The sequence below is a fragment of the Alosa sapidissima genome, chromosome 2 (genome assembly GCF_018492685.1).
Source record: "Alosa sapidissima isolate fAloSap1 chromosome 2, fAloSap1.pri, whole genome shotgun sequence".
NCBI classification, from domain to species: Eukaryota; Metazoa; Chordata; class Actinopteri; order Clupeiformes; family Clupeidae; genus Alosa; species Alosa sapidissima.
In genome coordinates, this window is record NC_055958.1 from 26,256,425 (window position 1) to 26,278,370 (window position 21,946).

General features: G+C 40.9%; 3 protein-coding genes across 8 annotated transcripts in view; 1 reads left to right on the plus strand and 2 right to left on the minus strand.

The window, feature by feature from the left end:
- Positions 1-3,854, minus strand: part of cobll1b (cordon-bleu WH2 repeat protein-like 1b) — a 28,996-nt gene extending 25,142 nt beyond the window's left edge. The window contains exons 1-2 of the mRNA XM_042083198.1: positions 3,593-3,854; positions 3,286-3,363 (exon numbers count right to left, since the gene is read on the minus strand). Coding sequence (XP_041939132.1) covers positions 3,286-3,363; positions 3,593-3,633 — 119 coding nt within the window. The 5' untranslated portion in view covers positions 3,634-3,854. The remainder of the gene's footprint in view (positions 1-3,285; positions 3,364-3,592) is intronic.
- A 134-nt stretch (positions 3,855-3,988) lies between these two features.
- Positions 3,989-21,946, plus strand: part of scn1laa (sodium channel, voltage-gated, type I-like, alpha) — a 44,494-nt gene continuing 26,536 nt past the window's right edge. For 3 of the 6 annotated variants that reach the window (XM_042083154.1, XM_042083185.1, XM_042083193.1), the window contains exons 1-9: positions 3,989-4,046; positions 6,112-6,204; positions 6,383-6,504; positions 18,112-18,425; positions 19,131-19,249; positions 19,734-19,814; positions 19,981-20,109; positions 20,868-20,971; positions 21,574-21,789. In XM_042083154.1, the coding sequence (XP_041939088.1) occupies positions 18,165-18,425; positions 19,131-19,249; positions 19,734-19,814; positions 19,981-20,109; positions 20,868-20,971; positions 21,574-21,789 (910 nt within the window). In that variant the 5' untranslated portion in view covers positions 3,989-4,046; positions 6,112-6,204; positions 6,383-6,504; positions 18,112-18,164. Of the gene's footprint in view, positions 4,047-5,231; positions 5,438-6,111; positions 6,205-6,382; positions 6,505-12,183; positions 12,574-18,111; positions 18,426-19,130; positions 19,250-19,733; positions 19,815-19,980; positions 20,110-20,597; positions 20,690-20,867; positions 20,972-21,573; positions 21,790-21,946 lie in introns of those variants that run through there. The other 3 variants (XM_042083179.1, XM_042083171.1, XM_042083163.1) reach the window with 3 other exon arrangements.
- On the minus strand, positions 4,123-8,692 carry slc38a11 (solute carrier family 38 member 11). The gene is made up of 12 exons (XM_042083318.1): positions 8,377-8,692; positions 8,154-8,277; positions 7,651-7,725; positions 7,352-7,486; positions 7,093-7,158; positions 6,871-6,977; positions 6,703-6,782; positions 6,412-6,482; positions 6,126-6,287; positions 5,616-5,728; positions 5,289-5,420; positions 4,123-4,979 (listed from the first exon to the last, which is right to left on the minus strand). Exons 1-12 carry the CDS (start codon positions 8,428-8,430, stop codon positions 4,689-4,691), a joined length of 1,410 nt encoding a protein of 469 aa, XP_041939252.1. The 5' UTR covers positions 8,431-8,692; the 3' UTR covers positions 4,123-4,688.

Consider the following 21,946-nt stretch of genomic DNA (forward strand, 5'->3'; position numbering starts at 1 on the left):
CATCTTCCCCTTGTCATTATCAGTAGGATGACAGCCAAAGAGGAGCTCCCAGAGATAAACCAAACTAATTACCCTTGGCAGAGGACTTTCAGTTTTTTTCGACAAACCCTGAGCAATCAACAGTCGCTTGTCTTTACGGTCATCGGCTTGGGCCCTGAAAGGGCAACAAAGACAATCCATTATTCTGTGCCCTGGAGGCTTGCCACTGGGGCTGTTTTGGCCCTCTCAGGCATAAAGCACAAAAACATAAAAGGCCCTGTATTCTCCAGACACGACCGGACTGCGCAAATACATGTCTGTTCTCCGTCTCAATGATATTTTTGTTCCAACTAAATGTTGTTTTCTTTCTGACCTCATTTAGGGAATCTCGCCCCTTCCCTGCCTTTTACTTTAAGGTTGCTGCTATGGTGGGGAGTGGGTTTGGTAATAGCTGGGTGGCAATCCAATGTGTGCCTCACTAGTATATCACTCCTCGGTTAGGCTGAGGACGTCTGTCTGACAATGGGCTACTAAAACAACAACACACTAAGGTAAAGAAAGACATGGCCCTGCACAGTCCTTGCCATCAACGTGTTGCACGACACTGTTGTAAAGTGGTGAGTCTACTTTGGCAGTACTTCTGAAAGTGCTAGAATTGATGACGCCACCCACATTATAAAATATTAACCAAAAGCAAAAGGGTTTGTGGAGTTGTTAGAAAGCGCTTGCTAGTTTTGCCTGTGTGCTGATTTCTCTTCATAGAGTTCTGCATGGAGATTGTACTCCTTAAGCCATAGCTCTCATCACTGGATTCGAAAACACAGCTGCGGTGTGTGTACTGTACATGAGGGTGTGTGTGTGTGTGTGTGTGTGTGTGTGTCTTAACAGGGAGACAGAATGAGAAAAGAGTAACAGAGAACGAAAGGCAGAAAAAAGAAGACAAAGAGAAGTCAGGGTGAGATACTAAGAGACCCAGAGACCCAGAGACTGGATTCAACAGACAGAGTGAGAGAAAACGAATGGAAACAGCTGTTGACTCCAAAGCCTTTAACTGATTCCACATTCCCCCTTGAGGAAAACCTGCCATCTTGGGCCATAAGCCAAAGGTATAGAGGGTGTGTCTCTCGCACAATGATAATTTTGGTACAACTCTTCAGACTGACACCACGGATGAGTCAAAACTCAAGCCTGTGCTATACCGCTCAATATAATATACAGTATACTCACAAAGCCCAGAATGCAAAAGCCAGATGTGAAGTCAAACAATGGAGCAGCTGTTGTGACATAAAGGAGATTTTATTACGAGAATCAGAGTCGTGGGCCCTCAATGAGACTGCCATAAGTTTACTGTCCTGTTTTTAAAAATGCACTGTCACTATGTCAGTGGTTATACATTTGTTATATGTCTAGCCTGCTCCTCTAAATGTTGCTAGACATGAAGGAAGTGAGATGCAGCTTCTCAGAGGCTATGGCACCCACTGATGCGAGGTGAGAGCGAAACCGCACGTAAATACGAAACACGTGCTACCCAGTCCGATGCGACAGCCCATGGAGGGACATGTTTTTATTTCCCCTGTGGTAATTACACCACAGGCAAGACTGAGGCTGTCTGCTCCTTCTGAGTGCCAGACAACCCCAAATCACTGGCCTGAGTTACACAACGCTCTCATTTCGCCATTTGAAGGTCACATTGCACTGTGCCATAGTAGATCCACGACAACGGCGCTGATAATCCTAATGAAATAGCTTGATGTTAAAAGCAGACATTTTTCTTTTTCCTGATTTTTTTTTTATTTATTTTTTGTTGGTAGAGCTCCTCTGGTAACGCCTTTCAAATTCTCCATCTCGTCTCTAATTAAAATCACAATAAGGCAAGGAGCAACTCACTCCTGCCAAAAAAACACTGAGTAGTCGTGTTATAATAGCTCCAAAAGCCGCCGGTGGAAAACTCACTCCCAAAAACTTTTTAAGAGTAAGCGCTTCCAGCTACTGGAGGCCTGTCAGCTGACATCATACCCCGGCGACTGACTGTGCACCTACGGAATGGGAGTTTCCATCATCTCTGAATCCATAATACTTTTACAGAGATCAGATTTGACAGTAAGACCGAGTGGGAAAAATGAAGGCAGGGATGGGTCTGTCCCTTCACCTTAAGGCTGATCACTTAACTTCCCTGGGATTGGAGTTCCATAACCAAATATCTGGCCCTGAACAAGACATCCCAATTACGGCCGCTCTTTGATTTTTCTGACTTGACATTCATCCATGCATGAGAGGCTCTGTTGGCACTAATGAATAGAATATCATTGTACAAATTGGTAATGATGTTGCCATGTTAAGACTTGGCATTTGGTAAAATGTGGAAAGGCGTGCTGACAAAGACACTGTTCAGTTCGAATCAAAACCCTTGTGCAATCTCGCAGTCTCACAAGCCCTGTCACTTCCTGACTGGGAGCCTGGAGAGTGTGCATTCTGCATGTTGCTCTCTGTTTGTTTTTTCCCCCCAACTGCATTTCCCATGACCCCCACATGTGGTCATGTCTCTTTCTCAGTGCTGCTATGGAGGCAGGAAATGAGTGGGGTTCAGAGGTCAGAGCAATGTCTGAAACAACTATGACTTTAATTACCCCTTAAAAACTCCATTAGACAATGTGGCTCAAAGGGAGCAGCGTCATTGGCTACTCAACCGCAGACCTCCATCCTACACACAACATCCAGCTGTGTTCAGGACTTTTGCACAAGGAGGAAAATATTTGCAGATGCATTACCTGTAAGATAGCACTAAACCTCTGTATATTCACTGAACGATGCAGCTTAAACAACTAGTCCCATCCTCCCATTTCCAATTGAATTAGTTACACCCTATTCTCCAGAATTCTTGTTGTGTCACTACATTGCAATCTTCTTTTGAAATGCTTGTGTACTCTCCAGCCCTGCCCTTAATTAACATGCTCACATAAAGAAAATGATGAAAGGTGCGGGGCTTTGCCATTTAGAGAGGTGCCAAGAAGATTAGATCTAATTTGTAGTGATTCATATTTATATTCATCTTTAAAACCTCTGATAAATGGCTGACTGAATGGCTTATAAATGAAGTGTTGGTGGGAAGTAACCATCTGTCAAATCTGGAGAGACGGGACAGAACTGGATGAAAGTGACAGTGTCACTGTGTCGCTTCTGTGCTCCGAATCATTCATTATGATTGGTTCCTTAGCCATAATAGACAATTTATAGCCTATCTATTATAAGCAAGGACCTAACGTGCTAACGTTTGTAAAGGCTCTGACTCAAATATCGATGAAATACCTTGTGCATGGCGGTCGACGATGAGGAGCACCTTGACATCTATGGTCATCCATACCTCTGTTGACGACGTCTGTCCGACTAAAATATAAAAAAGCAAAACAAAGTTCATACTGCTGTTATCGATTTGAAACTACAGAGGGAAAGATGTCTCCTCGCACCACTCCGACTGTCTGGGAGTGGAGGCATCCACGACTGTTGTCAGTGAGGTCATAATATCTAGCTACAGATTTTTAACGCGACATTTATAAATTCCACAAGGCATATGCAGTATGTAGCAAGACATCTGTTTAATGTGTCATTCACTTACCACGCCTGCCCTAGGTCCTTACCACAGTTGTCTACTGTCATCAGTCTTGATTTGGAAAGAAAAGTGAGAAACCAAAACAACGCATTAACTCTCCAACAACCGAGGGCATACCGTTTTGCTGAGGTACAGCTTGTATGTGACTCTCAGCCTATACATTACATATTTCCGACTTCTTCTCGCGGTTTGAAATTCTGGAACATTTTTTCCAACGCCTAGCTCCCCATAACAGTCAGTTCACTGTTTCAGTCGACCGCCCGCACAACTCGTTCTTTAAAAAGGAGGCAACGGCAGACTACATTTTCAAGTCATGACACGATGGTACGAATCACTGCCAATCCCCCTACCCTCCCACTTCACGGTAAGCAGTTAAATATACAAAACCGTCCTGGAGGCACTCCCCACACAATGGAGTCCGACTTCTATTTGAACATAGCCTAGCCTACTAATGAAGAGGGTGAGTAGTAGCCTATGCATAAAACTTGTAGCCTACCTAATAGTTCCGCAAACAACGCACAGCACATTCATAATTGCCTGATGGACTTGTAGGCCTATCAAAAGCTGCATTCAATAAGCGTTAGCAAGCTGATGTGATAGGCTATCTGTAAGGTTGGTTAATTGCTTCTTAACATCTGTTAATGATAACCTATAGCCATATTAATTATCCTTAATTTCCAAACCTTTATCCTTATAATTTTACGAGATCTAATTCTATGTGTTAATATGTATGCCTATCTTGATGTCACTTATTGCAGAAGGCTTTGCTTTTTCACGTATCATGACGGAAAAACAGCCTGTGTTAAAAACAAATAGTTCTTTTAAAATCTGTGGCAAATTTTCCATATTTTGTAGCTACTGAGAAAATGTACACCATTAGAAAATACAGCGCCATCCGGTGGCAGATAGTGTAATGACTGGCGTTGTATGTTGTATGTGTTTTGCCTATACCTTTTTCAAACAGATTTGGGATATTCCACATTCACAAATGTATATTAGCCCTTAAACAATCAGAGAACAATCCAAGCATTTTATTCAAACAGAAGTATACAATATTAGTAGTACAAAATGCAACAGGCATGACAAAAAATGTGTGTCATGTTTAATCCGTGTCAAAGATGCCCTGAGTGGTATTCTGCACTGGCAGTGTTGAAGGTGCAGTGGTTGTAATCACAGACATGTTGGAAGTATTGCAGTAAAACATCTCTGCCCCGTGAGAGCAGTCCTGAGGGTAAAGGATTGTCATGATTAGGCCAATGGTCATAACAAAGACCCCAGCCATCAAGATGATGCAGGGGATGATGTTCTCCCCCTGAAACCAGCGACCTGATGACAGCTTCAAGAAACATGCTGATGGAATGATAAATATGAGTGGGGTAGCGCTTAACACACCCTACAGGAAAGGGATGGATGTAGGTAGAGGGGGAGAGATACAAACAGAGAGGAGGTGAGTAAATCAGATCTCTCAAAACTGAAATCTACATTATGTTAAAATCCTTACAATTCAAAGTAACAATAATGGTAAGGGGAATCAGCAACACACTGATCTCTCTCACCACTCTCTGTATTTACTTGGAAGCCCAAATGTGAAGTTAAACCCCAGTGGTTATTTCACTAAATGAATGCATGTGTATGTAGGCCTATTCAGTGAGCCAACTGTAAGAAAATGTAGTTTAACAGAAGTAGAAGATGTCAAACTTACATTTAACTCCAAAACAACACCAAGGCAGTCAAAACCCAGAGAAATGGCAGTACACATAGATATTATAACGAAGGTAACCACAACGTGGGCAGTGTTGGAGAGAACTCCTTTGAAGAAAACATTTGACACCACCTATGGAAGGCATAATAGTAAGTACAGTATGTAATATTTTACCGTAATATACACATTCTCTCTCTCTCACACACACACACACATAAACACAGATATATATATAAACACAGTAACACAAAAATCACTAAAAAAACAAAATAAAAAACACACAAAAATATGTTTTCCATTTGTATCAGTAATGCCATAGAACCGTACCTCTCGTGTAACAAAGCACTCAAGAGGAAAAGTTGTTACAATGCTGATGCCATAGCAGAAGCGGCCGAACGTAGCCAGGTTATCATTTCTGCAGTAGTTCTCAAATATGTCCCCTGTCATGTAAAATGAGACATTATTATGTTATATACTCCCAACCTTTCTCACGGCACATCAACGGTTAGCCCGAGCTCCAAGCGGATTTGTACACGCAGCCTTACAACACTGTTTACAGCTCTTCGAGTCACGGTAAAATGTCATTTTTGGTACATAGCTAATTTAGATACACTTATGGTGTGGGTGCTTGCGTTTCTTTAAGAATATGCCGTCTTGGTTTGTATAGAAATGAATATTAAGTGACACATACACGTAAGAGGTTGGACATACGTGACGGTTGGTAATATGTGACGTTGCTATATACATATATACAAATATAATATATGTGTTAATACAGACCTGTGTCACATTTTAACACTTTATCTGGACCTTTTATCCACAGACATCACTGTTTACCTTGTGTGTAACCTGTGAAGGTGGCATAGCCTGCCACAGCAAACGCAGCACTGACCAGGAAGGCAGAGCCCACTGACAGGTGTGTGACACGTGACCAGTTGCTCAAAGTGGGCTCTCGTAGGGAGCCATAAATCAGGAAGCTGTTGTGATGGCAAATGAAGGCTAGGGCACAGACACACACACACACACACACACACACACACACACACGTGAAATGTCACACAATTGAAATGTGAAATGAAAAACATGTTCCGCAGTATCCTGACAAATCCAGTTGAGCCCTCACCAAAAGACATGACACCAACTGCCTGGATGGCATTCCACCTTGCAAATGACCATGCATCCTCTGCAGGGGGACTATGGAAGCACATATAAAGAAGTAAGGTTACACTAAGGTTATATGAAACAAAGACAGATATAACATGACTGTATAGAATAGAATGAAAGATATTCTTAAGTAAGTGCATGGGAAAAGACTATGAGTATGCAGTAGACTATGTGGCCCTGTGAATGGAGTGAATATGGGCAGAGATCATATATTTAAGACAGAGATTTATGGAAGCACAGTTCATTGTACATCTGTGGTCCTAGAGTAGCTGCTCTGATGATGACCATGATGAGGATAGCAAGAGTCAACACCATGGAAAGTAAGGATACCTGCAAACACAGGACAAATGATTGCATCACATTTGATGGCAGACTGTTTTCACCCTACAGCAGATGCTGATGAGGACACAATCAGTACCTTTCCCAACTTGGCTATGTCACGATAAAGAGACAGTGGAAGAGTGGTGAGAATGGTGGATGCCAGGATGACAAAATGGCGCTCTGCAAGCATGCTTTCTGGGCCAACTAGATAAATGAATAGATGAGAGGACTATACTGTAATTTAAGTAAACAATTAATTATACCCATTATGCAGTATATTGCAAATTTTGAGCATGAAAGTAAAAAGGACAAAACAAACCTCCAGGTATCCTCAGAAACACCTTTGTCAATGTGTCTCCTGCAATGATGTTATAACTGATCATTGCTAGGGGGAGGGAAATAAATAGTTTTTCATAATTACAAATTGCAGCTGCTGTTGCACATTTACAATTACATTTTCCATCCTCTGTATGTTTGTGCCACTTAAGGCAATTGGTCAGGATTTGTATTCATCTTAAAACGTAAGATTTCTTCCATTCACCAAAATAAGTTGGGGCTGCACAAAGTAATGGACTTACCTATAAAGGGATATAGAAACTGCAGCACAGACAGCACCAAATATCCAGCGAATCCAAATGTGCTGTACACTAAAGACTGGTAACTGCATGTCCCTGAGATATTGCCACCTTTAATCAGCAGTATGATCGAGTAATCTGAGGGTGAAGCAAGCAGATGAGGAATGAGAGGGCAGATAAATGGTGCAACATTTTACAGGACTGCTTGAAGTTTACAAGCGGATATATATTTTTTCTTGATGCATCTTATATCCTCAGGGTAAAAGTAATCAATAATACAATTCAATTGCAATCTGTGATACCTGTGATGAAAGCAACACCCACAAGCAGCAGCAATCCTAGTGGTAGACCAGCTTGGTTGAGAGAATATGGTAATCCTGCATTCAAGGCAAACAAACCATGTTTTATGGAATCATTTTTGTTTAAAAGCTTATGCATCTGCACAGCTTTATGCCTATTGCAAATGGAGAGTCTATCTTCAAACATCTCCATGTTTCTGCTTGCATGTGCTGCGGTTTTAAAAACAACCCTGTGTAGATGGATAACCCATGTGGACCAACGATGCATAGTCTGAATGGAATTATTTTTTTCAGAGGTCATATGATTCAGCACCAGGGACACGATTATATTTGAAACTATTAATAACTAGTGAAAATATTAATTAACAGTAATAAAATATTTATATATGACAATGCCAAACATAGGTTATATGCTAACCAACAAAATACATCAACAATTCAATAGCCGAATGTTTGTTAATTTTAACAGAATACATGAGTGAAAGGAAACTTAACATCACAGTCACCTATAATTCCAGATCCGATAATTGAATTGATGAAATTAAAAGATGCAGAGGTCATCGAACTTGTTCCTCCTTCGACCTCGTCTTTTTGCGTCGATAAAAGTGATTTGCGATCATCATTATCAGTCTGAAAAAGACAATGTACAGAGTAATGACTGACTACTGATTGTCCTCTTCCTCCAAGACACTTGAACTTCCATTCCCATCAGCAGTTAGAAAAACCCACCTGTTGATCTCCGACACGTTTGTTGAGTATACCATTCTCCATTTCAAAAATCATTACCGTCTACCTTCAACTAGTTATAGCCTACCAAGCCAAACCGTTGGCTTACTCAATGTTGCGTGTGCACAGTGCGCACAGATCGCGCCGGGTGAACTCAATCCAACCACATGATCTTTTTTTTTCTCCTCAGTCTGGTCTGCTGATGGCAAGAGTTTATGGCAGCTCAGCCCGAACGAATGAATCGCGCATAGTTACCCTATGCCCGTTAAAAAAAAATAAGCAGCGTTTGACACACATAGGCCTACTCCAGCATGCACAAACCCGAATTAAACAAAAGCTATTTACCAGTAGCCTACAGTCACTCTTTGTGTAGATAAAATGCCAGATATGAGGGGCATTAGTCCAAATGCACTGGGTATCTTGGGTTTTAGTAGCAAGCTGCCCACAGGTCCTTTTATGCTGGACTACGTAGATTTGCTGTTAAGAAACATGAGGTGTTAGGCTGTGAAAACATGTGGCCCTGAGAGGAAACTTGCATAATGACTTAATAAAGCAATGCCCAAGTTAGAACATTAAGCTAGATGTGTAATCATATTTTTTTTCATGGTAAATTAGCTATAGTGTTCAGAGTGCAGGTCAGCTGACATGGCCTGAGGGCACAGAGAGAAAGGGGGCACATGGGGTCAGGGAAGCTTTGTAGCTTGCCAGAAGGAATACCAACATTCCAAGTAACCTTACTTTGCACTTCAATTAATAATAATACATTTTATTTAGAGTGCCTTTTATGTCACCCAAGGTCACTTCACAAATGAACAAAAACAAAAAGGTTGTTAAAATTATAGTCATCTCAAAAAATAAAAGTAAAAATCAGTCAGTCAGTCAGTCCATAAGCCACCTTGAAGAGATATGTTTTAAGTCTGTTTTTAAAGTCAATAATTGAGTCACAGTGTCTGATGTAGCCTGGGAGTGAATTCCACAGCTTGGGGGCGATGTAGCTGAAAGCCCTCTCTCCCTAGGTGCTGAGGTTCACATTAGGGACATGCAGTAGGCCTGCTGAGGAGGATCTCAGTGAGCGGGCAGGAGTGTAGACTTCTAGGAGGTCAGTGAGGTAGGTGGGGGTATAATTGTGTAGGGCCTTGTATGCCAGGAGTAGGACTTTGAAATGTATTCTGTAGGCAACTGGAAGCCAGTGCAGTCGCATCAGCAGGTGTTACATGAGTGGATTTGGAGCCTATAATAATCCTTGCTGCTGGAGTAGCTTGTTAGGGATTCCGGACAAGATGGAATTACAGTAGTCAAGGTGGGATGTCACACGCATTTACAGTACAAGGACTTCTGCACTCTGTTGGGTGAACGCTGGGCGAAGCCGTGCAATGTTCCTAGATGGAAAAAGGCACTTTGAGACATACTGTTTATGTGTGCACTAAATGAAAGTGTATTGTCCAGTATGACACCAAGGCTCTTAGCCTGGTTGGAGCAAGGGATGGTGCTGAGATCTATACAAAGGGTTATTAGAGGTGTAAATGAACATAGCATACAGTGATTTGGGTCACATTTTTAATGGAGAAAATATTTCTCCACACCCTTATAGGCCTAAAGTTTGTATTATACATGTTGTATTTTATAAGAATGATGGACAACAGAGTGCTCCCAAACATTTCATTAAAAATACACAAGATTGATTCAATACTTTGTCACCGCCTCATACTGCGTGATTGCTACTCGTTAGTCACTGTGCAGCTAGGCTGCTGTGTCCGTTGCTTACCTCATGAAATGCAGATAGATACAGTTCATCTGCAGCAGCGAGAGGATGAAGAGGGTAGATACAGTTCATCTGCATCAGCGAGAGGATGAAGAGGGTAGATACAGTTCATCTGCATCAGCGAGAGGATTCAAGTCACCAAACTTCATTCCCACCAGCAGCAGCAGCACCACCATCCTCCAGCCTCACATGATAAATGGCCCCCACGATCATTAGCAGCCTCGGCATCGTGCAACACTACCCATTTGCCACTGTCTGCTCAGTGCTCTCCGTCTCTCCTTGTTATTGTGCAGTGGTGTTCCCACTGGCTGACCCTGGCTCTGCCTAGCAGCTCTGACTCTTCAGCTGAGAGTCTGTAATTTAGAGAACCATCCAAACTCAAGTCGCGTGATATGAGCAACTGCACATACTGTATATAATATATCAAGCCAGTGGTTCAAGAGAATAATTCAAGGTTTCGAGAAACTTAGGCCCAGCGGTCAGTGTGATGTGGCAGTGGAGTGTTAAGAGCTCATAGAGGGAATATGATGACTCAGAGCTGTCAAGCAACAGACAGGGAAATGACCCATAATAAACCCATAGCTGAGTCGACTGGATATATTGATGAAGATCCACCCCTTTAACAGTATCTGAAACATGCTACACAAGTGCTTTTCCTAGTAAGTAAAGCAAAGTAGCTTAGTAAAAAACTTTGACGTCATAATTGATGACCGATTTAATTTTTCTGACCCCGACATAAATGCCAGGTCAAATTCAAGGCTCTTTTCTTCCTTGTTGCTGGAATGAGTTGCCCAGTGCTCTCTGTTCCTGTGTTTTGGGTCTTTCAAGAGGGGTCTAAAGACATATCTGTTCAACATACACTTATTATATTAAGTTGTTCTTATGAGTTATGGTTTGTATGGTTTATTTTCACTAGGCTATGGATCATTGATATTGCTTTGGCATTATTGTTTGTTATTGCTATTTTCCTTAATGTAGCCTAGTCTTAGCAATATTTTAAAACTATTCTCTGTTCATTTTGTAACTATTGTATTGCTTTTATTTGTAAGTCGCATTGGATAAAAGTGCCTGCTAAATCACCATTATCACACACACACACACACACACACACACACACACACACACACATATATATATATATATATATATATATATATATATATATATATATATATATATATATATATATTATACACACACTGTATATATAACCATAAATCACTTACTTCAGCTACCTCTCATAACCTGAGTATAACAAACTGACATGTTTAAGTGCAGTATGTGACTAAATACAGAGGCATGCATGCACAACCTGTTACATACTCTCTCTCTGTCTCTTTTACACACATACACACACACACACACACATGCAGAGAATAATCATGCCTGTAAGACCTGGTGGTGGTGTGGTATTACAGATTCTTTCATGCTGCTAGGCAACTACCGTACCTTGTGACATCTGGATGATCTTAGGGAAAGTTTCCTTGGAGATAGATCCTCTCTGCCTCACTGCATTTTGTCTGTCAGCCTGGTTGTCCCACTAAGCACAGCTAAATCTCCACACTACCATCACAACATCAACAACATGCCTTATAAATCTGGGACAGGACAGACTAGTTTTATGTATTACATATTTTGTTTTATTTCAGATGCATCACTTGAAGCGTTGTCAGACGGTCATTATTTACAGTCATTTGCTGGCAGGAACACTCAGTCCAGACAGTCTGCCTGTGTTCATTGACGTCAATGCACACAGTAACCACCAGGTGCCATAAGAGCTCGCTGAAAGCAAACAAGCAAGTTGACCTAGACAGAGCTGTCCAGATCATGGGGTGGGGTGGTCATCTTTTAGTTCTACAGCAGTGTGTGCTTTGGAAAACTGGCACCATGATGACATTTGGCTTTTTTACATTACAGTTTAGGTAGCTTAGGTGGCTCAGTGTTTCCTAAAAAGAACATAGGAAAAATGCACACAAATCCACTGATAATATCGGAATTAAGAAGTTGCACTAAAGTGAAGGTGTTGAATAGCCTACTTGGACCGTCAGGTGGACCAAGTGGAAATGATTTCCTTCGTAGACAGGGCATGTCTGATCTCTTCGTTAGAGAGTGTCCATGGTCTTAACTCATGTCCACCGCTGCCTGAAAGCCAGAATCCCACCGCTAATGTCCCCTGAGAATCTGGCGTCATCACACTGATGAACCACCGGAAGCGCTGAGAGCTGCGCTCGAAGCTTGCCTCTGCTCGGTTACTGACTCCTCCTGGCCTCAGTGTTTCTCTTGTCCAGTAGCTTCGTCGAGATTGAACTTCTTTCTGAGATTATAGTCGGCTTGAAGTTTCACCAGCTTTATAGTGCACGAAGAAAAAAAGAAGTTGCGTTCACTGAATATCGTTTTTCGTCAGTTTAGGCTATAGCAACCTGCTGTGGGCGAACATGGTGAGTGATCCACAGTTGGGATGCTTGGGTTGGATCTATCTACCTAAAATCAACTGCTGTGTCAGTTGAGAAAACTTGACGTTGGTATACAACATTTGAACTATTTTATCTTGAGAACAGGGAAACTTAACATATCCTAGAAAATTGTGGTTCAGATTGTAAGACAATTTATTATTTCCTCTTAAATGTTAGAAGCTACTGCTTTGTAAACGTATAGTATAGTCAGAAAAATATCCATCTGTAGGTATTGAGAATCCAGGAGTGTCTTGTCTACTGCGAATGAATGCTACCTTGTAAAGTTAGTTTTTATGAAAGATAGACACAAGCTTATTGTTTAAGAATATGCCTACTAATATTGCTTTTGCAAATATATACATTCGTGTTTGTAAACTTTAGCCAACCAGCTATTTTTGTCTTATCCAGATTTAAAGTATTTGTATTGGTCATTAAAAGACTAAAAGTTAGCTAAACGCTTAATATACATTTCGAATGAGACGAATTCATGTATTGATAATGAATTTTTTCTATCTTTCTACCATACACATGAATCAAGTAGCTAGATCTGGTCAACGCCCTTTCGCGGTTGCTCACGTCTGGTAGACGCCAGAAGCATTTAACAGATGCGATTGAAAAATAAATGGGTTGTGTACGTTTGTGTTGTGGACTAACCTTACCCAACAAAGTCTCTTAGACATACTTTTTTAAAGATAAATAGCCTACCTAAATAATGTTTGCACTATACCCCACTGCACTACAAAAATATAATTTGTGGATGTAGAGTCCTCTAATATTGCTGTTTTTAAATATCAGTCCTGTTTTATGACAACAGAGGGGGACAATATCTTAAAGTGGGGTGGGGCTTGAAGGTACACTTGTTGGATGAGGAACATATTTGTCCTGACCGAAGACAGCATCAGTTTGTTTAGGGAATCATTTATTTATAAAAATGAAACTTATTTTTTTAGGTGGCTTTTTTAGGTCACTCTCGTCAGTGGTTGATATTGATAGATGAGATAGTGAGCTTTTTTGTGAGTTCTTTTCCATGGTAGGTGCATACATAACATGCAAAATATTAATTTGACTCCTGTTTATCATTCTTACCACATTCAACATGATTTATACATGATCAACAGGTGACTTGTCACAGTGAGATCTTAGGATCACATAGGGCCTTGTGTCAAATGTGCATGTGAAAGGCAGAGAAAAAAAAAAAAGTCCCTTCCCAACGCCTGCAATGCCTTCCAGCTCTACTGATATTTTTTCATTGTCTACTTGGTGAGTCTTTGTCAGACAGAAGCTGTCAACATCCTCTCAAATGAGTGTTTACAGAATCTGAATCTTGGCAAGAGACACAAATGTACCTCCGTGTCTCAATCCATTAGCAAAAAAAGGAGGGAAGTGTGCTTGGGATCCTCAGTAAAGTGCCCTATTAAGGCTTCTCGCTTTCACTTAAATGTCCTCACCAGGCTGCTCTACTGTAATGCAGTAGGAAGTAATAATATAATAATAATAATAATAATAATAATAATAATAATAATAATAATAAGCTTTATTTGTATAGCACCTTTCATACACAGAATGCAGCTCAAAGTGCTTTACATTTGAAGCATGTAACACAATAATAGTCAGTCAGTCATTATCAATCACTTTTCTTTGCTGTTTATGATCTACTCAGCAACATATCAAGAATATAGAAAATGACGTCATAAGACTGGCAGCCTTAACCCTCTTACCCCCCACAAGCACGCCATATGGCAACTGTGGCAAGGAAAAACTCCCATATTCCAGGAAGAAACCTTGAGCAGAACCTGACTTAATAGGGGGAGCCCATCTGCTTCTGGCTGGCTGCGCCCTCCAATAGTAGCAGATGTAGAATAATCTGAAAATGTAGTCTACAGGATAAGATGAGTTAACTAAAAGCTTTCCTGTACAGGTATGTTTTCAGATCTTTTTTAAAAATATTTACTGAACTCGCCTGCTTGATGTACAGAGGCAGGGTGTTCCATAGTTTGGGGGCATAATGGATAAACGCAGCTTCTCCACTTTGTTTGTGGAGCACTTTGGGTACGAATAAAAGATTAGAATTGGATGATCTAAGTTTCCTTTGTGGTTGATAAGATATTAAAAGCTCAGAGATATATGAAGGTGCTATGCCATTCAGAGCTTTGTAAGTAATTAACATAACCTTAAAATCAATTCTATAGGAAATAGGGAGCCAGTGCAGTTCAGCCAACACAGGGGTGATGTGTTCTCTCTTCTTAGTCTTAGTTAAAAGTCTAGCCGCAGAGTTCTGTATGAGTGCCAATTTCTTTAGATGTTTTTTGGGAAGACCAGTGAAAAGTGCATTGCAGTAGTCTAACCTGCTAGTGATAAAGGCGTGAATTAGTTTTTCTGCATCTTGTTGAGTTAAAAAGGGCCGCACTTTGGCAATGTTTCTCAAGTGGAAATAGGCTGTCTGAGTAACTTTACTGATATGGGGCTTAAAACTTAACTCTGTATCTAAGATGACACCGAGACTTGTTACTTTTGGTTTGACCTGGTGTGCCAAGTTCCCCAGATTACTAAGAATAATATCTCGCTTAAATTTTGGTCCAACCAGAAGTACCTCTGTTTTGTCATCATTTAGTTTCAAAAAGTTTTTGCTCATCCACTGATTAATGGAGGTTAGGCATGCAGTGAGGGAGCAAAGGCCATCTGGGTTAGTTGGCTCCACAGAAATATACAATTGGGTATCATCTGCGTAGCTGTGGAAGTTTACATTATGCTGACTTATGACGTTTCCCAATGGAAGCATATATAGAGAAAATAGCAGGGGACCAAGGCAGCTCCCCTGGGCCACACCAAAAGGCAAGTCATGTTTTTCAGATACATGATCTCCTAGACTGATATAAAAATCTCTGCCAGTAATGTAGGTTTGAAACCAGTTTAGAGCATTATCAGAGAGACCCACCCACTTCGCAAGGCGGTGAATTAGGATGCTATGATCAATGGTGTCAAATGCCGCACTCAAATCCAGAAGAATAAGGATTGAGACTTTGTTTGAGTCGGTAGCTAGTCTGAGATCATTGACTATTTTTACTAGAGCCGTTTCTGTGCTGTGATTTGATCTAAAACCTGATTGGAATTTTTCAAGGATACTGTTTTCGTTGAGGAAGGTATTTAACTGATTACAAACAACTTTTTCAAGTACTTTGCTCAAAAACGATAGATTTGATATAGGCCTGTAGTTGCTCAGATTGGTATGGTCAAGATTTGACTTTTTAAGTAAAGGTTTCACAACAGCGGTTTTAAAAGCAGTTGGAAATATACCTGTTTCTAATGAGGTATTTATTACCTTGAGAAAAAAGGGAGCTAAGCTATCATATACTCTTTTGAGGAATGTAGTAGGGATTGGATCTAAAACACATGTTGAGGAGCCGGTTTGAGTTATAATTTTACCAAGCTCAGATTGAGTAATAGTGCTAAAGGACCTTAATTTTGGGGGGCTGTTTTTGGGTGTACTATCAAACATATTACTTGTGTTACCAATAGCCTCCCTTATAGAAATGACTTTGTTTTTGAAGAAGTGCCTTTCTTAGTCATATTTAAGGCTTCTAAGGTGGCAAACACATCATTGTGGGCGAGTGTTTCAGAACCATGGACAGCAGCAGTTAATGGGTCACAGGTTAAAGACTTGAATTTAATAATCCAATTGAGAATAAAAGTATGTGTTTTCAGATTTTGGAGGAGCCTGCATGCAACTGCAAGTATGGCATTGTCAGCTTACTGTACCACTGTAGCTGACAGCCCAAGGTCTCACCGAAGACAAACACATGTGGATGTAAAGTCTTTTTTTCTATTGTCAAAATACAGATAATAAGAATAAGAAGGTCTCAGTTCTCAATGTATCTTTTGTTGACATTGTTCAGCTACTAAATGCCTTGATGAGCTGCATGAAGTCTTTGGAAAAGCCATCCTTTTGTGTTCACAATGTGTGCTTGCATGGTTGTGTTGTGTACCATGCATTGTAGCTAAAAAAGCAAAAAGCTATTGATGTTTCCCGTATAATCTTACTGTATGACAATTAACAAAGAAACCAATTTAGATGGACAGTTCAAGGCGTAGTACAACACCTTGCTTCTGAGAAACGAATAGTTTATTTTTGGCATTTATGACTTTCAACTTGACTTAGTTTGTTTGTTGTTTTTTATTTTGGTAGTGAGCAAATAAGAATGCAAATTTTAGAGCTAATGAGTGAGATTAAGCATGCTGATGTTTGGCTGACAGCACAGGGATGTGTGTTTTGGCTGGTTGAATTGGATTTTAGCTCCATCTATTCCCCAGGCAATCAATCTTTAAATGACTGCAAAATACAGGAAGCATTTGAGTCATTGACAACAGTGTGCCCAAGGTGGTGAAAAGTACATTCTGTACATTGGTGTGTGTTTAAACTACACACTAGAAAGCCTGTATAACCAATTAAGTTTCCAGGAGACTATGGAGAAGACTTACTCAGTATGAGGGCATTTATGTAGTTGTAGTACTGTATGTTTGGAGCAGTATACGTAAGTTTTGCTGTTTGATGATGTAACGGCACTGGCAGGAATCCTCACAGGATTCCCATGGATAAACAGACGCTGCTGTGCCACCAGCCTCAGAACGATTTATTATAGAGTAGAGAGCATAGAGTCTACGATGATCTGTAAACTTCAGCTATCACAGATGAGACCTTCTAGAAATTTCTAAACTAGCTCTTGTTGGCCATGAAATAAAAATATGTTAAGTCACAGTTTCCTGTGAAATCGGAGCTAGTTTTAGCCCCTAAATGTGTACATTCCCTAGAAAAGATTTCTTTGTGTTCCCAGGACCCCCTTAGTCATTCATGCTGTATAAACAATATGAAGAAACAAGTGAGATATGGACTCTGCATGAAATCAACTTGAGGTTTTCAAAATAGGAAAAGAAATGTTCTGTCTTTTGTAAAATACCCCAGAATGGACACTGGACAGCAACTCTATAGAACGTGTGGAAACACAATTTGCTTGGTGGGGTTCTTAAGAATGCAGTCGGTAGAGAGATGAAATCCACAGAGATCCTCAGTAAGTGTTTCGGTAAACCCATTTGTCCAGTGATGCGATTAGAGCGGAACATCTCTGTCTCTGCCTCTCCTTCTATAGCCTGTCTGTGCTCAGAGATGGTGACTGAATATCTCAGTCTGAACCACAGAGCTACAGTAAGAGTACTGAGAATGGGCGGTTTGTTTTCTACACGTCAGAATCAGTGGATTTGAGATGGATTTTATTTGTTGTTGAAAGACTTTGAAAAGCAATGAAAAAGCAGTGTGATGTCACAGAGACTGGTGTGATGCGGTTGTTTTCCATAGATACATCTGTAACCAGTGACATCCAGTCAATATTTCAGCAGCTAATTATAGTACCCCCCACCCCACCCCACCCCACCTCTCTCTGCACTCTTTCACTCTATTATTCTCACTCCCTCTTTCATTCTCTTTCTCTTTTCCTCTTTTCTCCCTGTTTCCTCTGGTGCTGACCTACACAGCCCTCTCTGCTGCAGGCGGCTATCTGGACACGCTGACGGTGCATGATGACAACATGGCACAGATGCTGCTGCCACCCGGACCAGACAGCTTCCGTCCGTTCGGCCGCGAGTCGCTCAGGGCCATCGAGAATCGCATCCGCGAGGAGGCCCAAAACAAGCCAAAGGACAAGCGGGCCAAAGATGACGAGAACGTCCCGAAACCCAATGGCGACCTGGAGGCGGGGAAAATCCTGCCCTTCATATATGGGGACGTGCCCTGTGAACTGGTGTCCAGCCCTCTGGAGGACATGGACACTTATTACAACAACAAAAAAGTGAGTTTGGTTGGTTTTTGATTGGTCCGCAAGAGGAAGCTGGCACGGATCGATTTGTCCTTACTGATGGAAGATTGGTCCCTGGTGTGGTGGTCATCGCCAGTCACTCATTGCATAATTGCTCAATGACTGCACAGTTAATGTCCTTTTTTCCTGCCTCTATTCCATTACTGTGATAATTATCAAGCCATTCAGGATGTTTATAATTACTTGTACTGTTGCAAGAAAAGCAAGCAGTGGGACAACCAAGGGTTCACTCTTAAAGCGAATCTGTTGAATACAACACAGCATTGTTTTTAACACATCTCTGTGTCCAGATAGGGACAACACATTCGTTTTAAGAGTGTTGGTTTGTTTTTTTTAGTGAAGACAGACCCACAGGGAGAAAGAGAGAGAGAGAGGCAGAGATAAGCCTCATCTTGTGCTGTACATTGGTTAAAAAGCGGACTACAGGGAGACACTTTGTTTAGGTCATATGTGAATGTGATAGAATGTATCAATGGGTCTACCATTGCCTCATTTTTCAGTAATCTTTAATACACTTCTATGTTGTTCAAATGTATATTGAAGTGTCTCAGGTAGGTTGCTGAGTTGAATTTCCTTTATTCATGTGTGTGTGTGTGTGTGAGGGGAGTGGGGTGGGGTTGGGGATTGTACCATCATGTGTTATCATGTTCCTTTAACTCATGTGCTCTTTCTTTGTAGACCTTTATAGTGTTGAACAAAGGGAAGACAATCTTTCGCTTCAGTGCGACACGTGCTTTGTATATTTTAAGCCCCTTCAATCCCATTAGAAGAATTGCTATTAAAGTTTTGGTGCATCGATATCCTTTTATGAATTCCACATGGATATGGAATGTTACAATATACAGTGAAGTATTTTTTTCTTTAAATAATATGTCAATAGAACAAAGCGCTTCAAACATTAAAGGTGCTCTAAGCGATGTTACGCGGTTTCTAAGCTAAAACATTTTTTGTCACATGCAGCAAACAGGACTTCACCATCCTGTGCCCTGAATACACTGTAAAAAAATTCTGTCTCTGTGGACAGCCCAGGCTCCAAAAACGACAACAAAAACAACTTAGTCCAGCCTGGACCGTAAAAACATAACAAACTGTTCCAGCCAATCACCAACGATATGCACGTTTAGGAGAGTTTCAATTGCACGGGAGGGAGGGGGAGGGAGTAGCGAGCTAGCTCTCTGTTTTATTTGAACGTCAACAGAAGTGATATTACCCAACATTGCTTAAAGCACCTTTAATATATTAATTTTCTTATCAACGTTTTTCCTTAACCATGATTTCTACATGGTTTAGCATGTTGATCATGTGCACAATCTTAACCAACTGTGGGTTTATGACACAGTCTTCGAATCCAAAACCTGTGGAGTAAGTATTCTCTAACAACCTGAATGTGCACTGTATATGATGAACTGTGTAACAATTTCATTTCAACAATTGCAGCATCATTTATTTTCTATAATTTCACTGTTTACTATCATTCCCCTCTGCTGCAATCATAGCACAATAACCTACCTCCCTTGCTTTCTCACAGGTACACATTCACCGGAATATATACTTTTGAATCCCTCATTAAAATTCTTGCAAGGGGCTTTTGTATGGAGCCGTTTACCTTTCTAAGGGATCCATGGAATTGGTTGGACTTCTGTGTTATTGTCATGGCGTAAGTATGTCCAATGTCCAAACCTACCTGTGCATGTCCAAACCTACCTTTGTCTGAAAATGTGTTAGTTGTTTTTAAAAAACTTTGAAAGCTGTAGGATATTTAGTGCTCCTGTTATGTATAACTTATAGGTCATCTGGTTAAAGACTATTTGAACCAGGTAAGGTTGAACTGATAAAGGTTTGATGAAGGCTTAACTGTTACTATATATCTGTTTTCACATTTAAAATTAAAATGATTATTTTGTGTATGTATAAAACAGTCACAGAAAAAGGATGGGTTGTTGTGGTATGTTTAGAGAGGGAAGTTTAATACAACGTTCTCTTATGTACATGTGAGGTGTAACCACTCTTCAGAATTCGCCCCCAGCCCTGAGACAATCAAAGCCCTGCACCAACTATAAGACCACAAATAGACCATTAGTCAAAGAAGTGAATGCTGTTGTGGAGTCTCTCACTGTTCCATAACTCTGCAATTTGATTCTGCAGGTATGTAACAGAGTTTGTAAACCTAGGCAATGTTTCAGCTCTGCGCACATTCAGAGTATTGAGGGCTTTGAAAACTATTTCAGTGATCCCAGGTAAGCAGTGGCTATAGTCCGACAGTGCTGCTGCCAGCCTGCGATGTTTGCGTCCGCTCTTTCTCCTCTTCCTCCTCTTGGTCCAGCTCCTCCTCATCTCCTCCTCGGACTGCTCCCTGTCCTCAATGTCACTGCATCTCTTGCCCTCCCCACTTTCCCCTCCCCCACTCTCCCGCAGATATGTCACATTTTTTCTGGAGGGGTATGTGGACCTGGGCAATCTGACTCCACTAAGAACATTCAGGGTGCTACGGGCCCTCAAATCTATATCAGTCGTTCCAGGTGAGAGCCAGGTGAAAGGGTGGAGTTGACCGATTAGACAGCCGGCTTTAACGGCCCTCTCCTCTACTTTCAGTTTTGTACTATAAACAGCCAAAGCAGCAATAAATGATTTCGTTTTCAGAGGAGAGAAAAGATCTCCTGTTTTCTTTTCTCAAATTCTCGTAGGTTTTTATCGGTATTAATTATCATTCTTTTATATAATAGATAGCATATTACAAGCCTTGAGGATGGCATTCCGTTTTATTTGCATGAGGTATTGAGCATCCAAAAGGCCAGTCAGGGTGATTGATTGCATGGTTAGTGGGGAATTCTTTTCCTTCCTTTCTCTGCTTTCACTCTGCTTGATTTGTCCTACTGGTTCTTATATTGAGTTTGTTTTCATCACATAGTCCAGTTATTAGATATTCACCTCCTGATCTACCCTGTGTGCACTATGGTTGTACCCTGTTCATAAGAGTATTAGATTGTCTACTTCAAACACTGCTTTAATAGGATGAAGTGAAAGCTAGGAAATGTGTTGCATTCGTCAGAAGCTCAGCTGTAGAGACTGATTAGAATGCTGTCTACTCACACTGTGGAATGTCCTCCATCACTTCCCATAGGTCTGAAGACTATTGTAGGAGCACTCATACAGTCAGTGAAGAAGCTGGCTGACGTCATGATTCTCACCGTCTTCTGCTTAAGTGTCTTTGCTCTGATCGGGCTGCAGCTCTTCATGGGCAATCTAAAGCACAAATGTGTGAGAATGCAATACCCCTCCAACAGAAATGCATCAATGAGTCTCATACTTAACTCAACTAACTATAGCTCGGACCCAAGTGAGTTTTGACCAGTGACGTGTGGAAACCGTCATGTTGCTATATGTGGGTGTGTTTGAAAGATATTCGTTTGAATTCATTGTTGAATAAAACAAAAAAATATAACACTGAGCAAATATTACCGTAACATTGCAGTACTTTCAGTTATGTCAGAGGT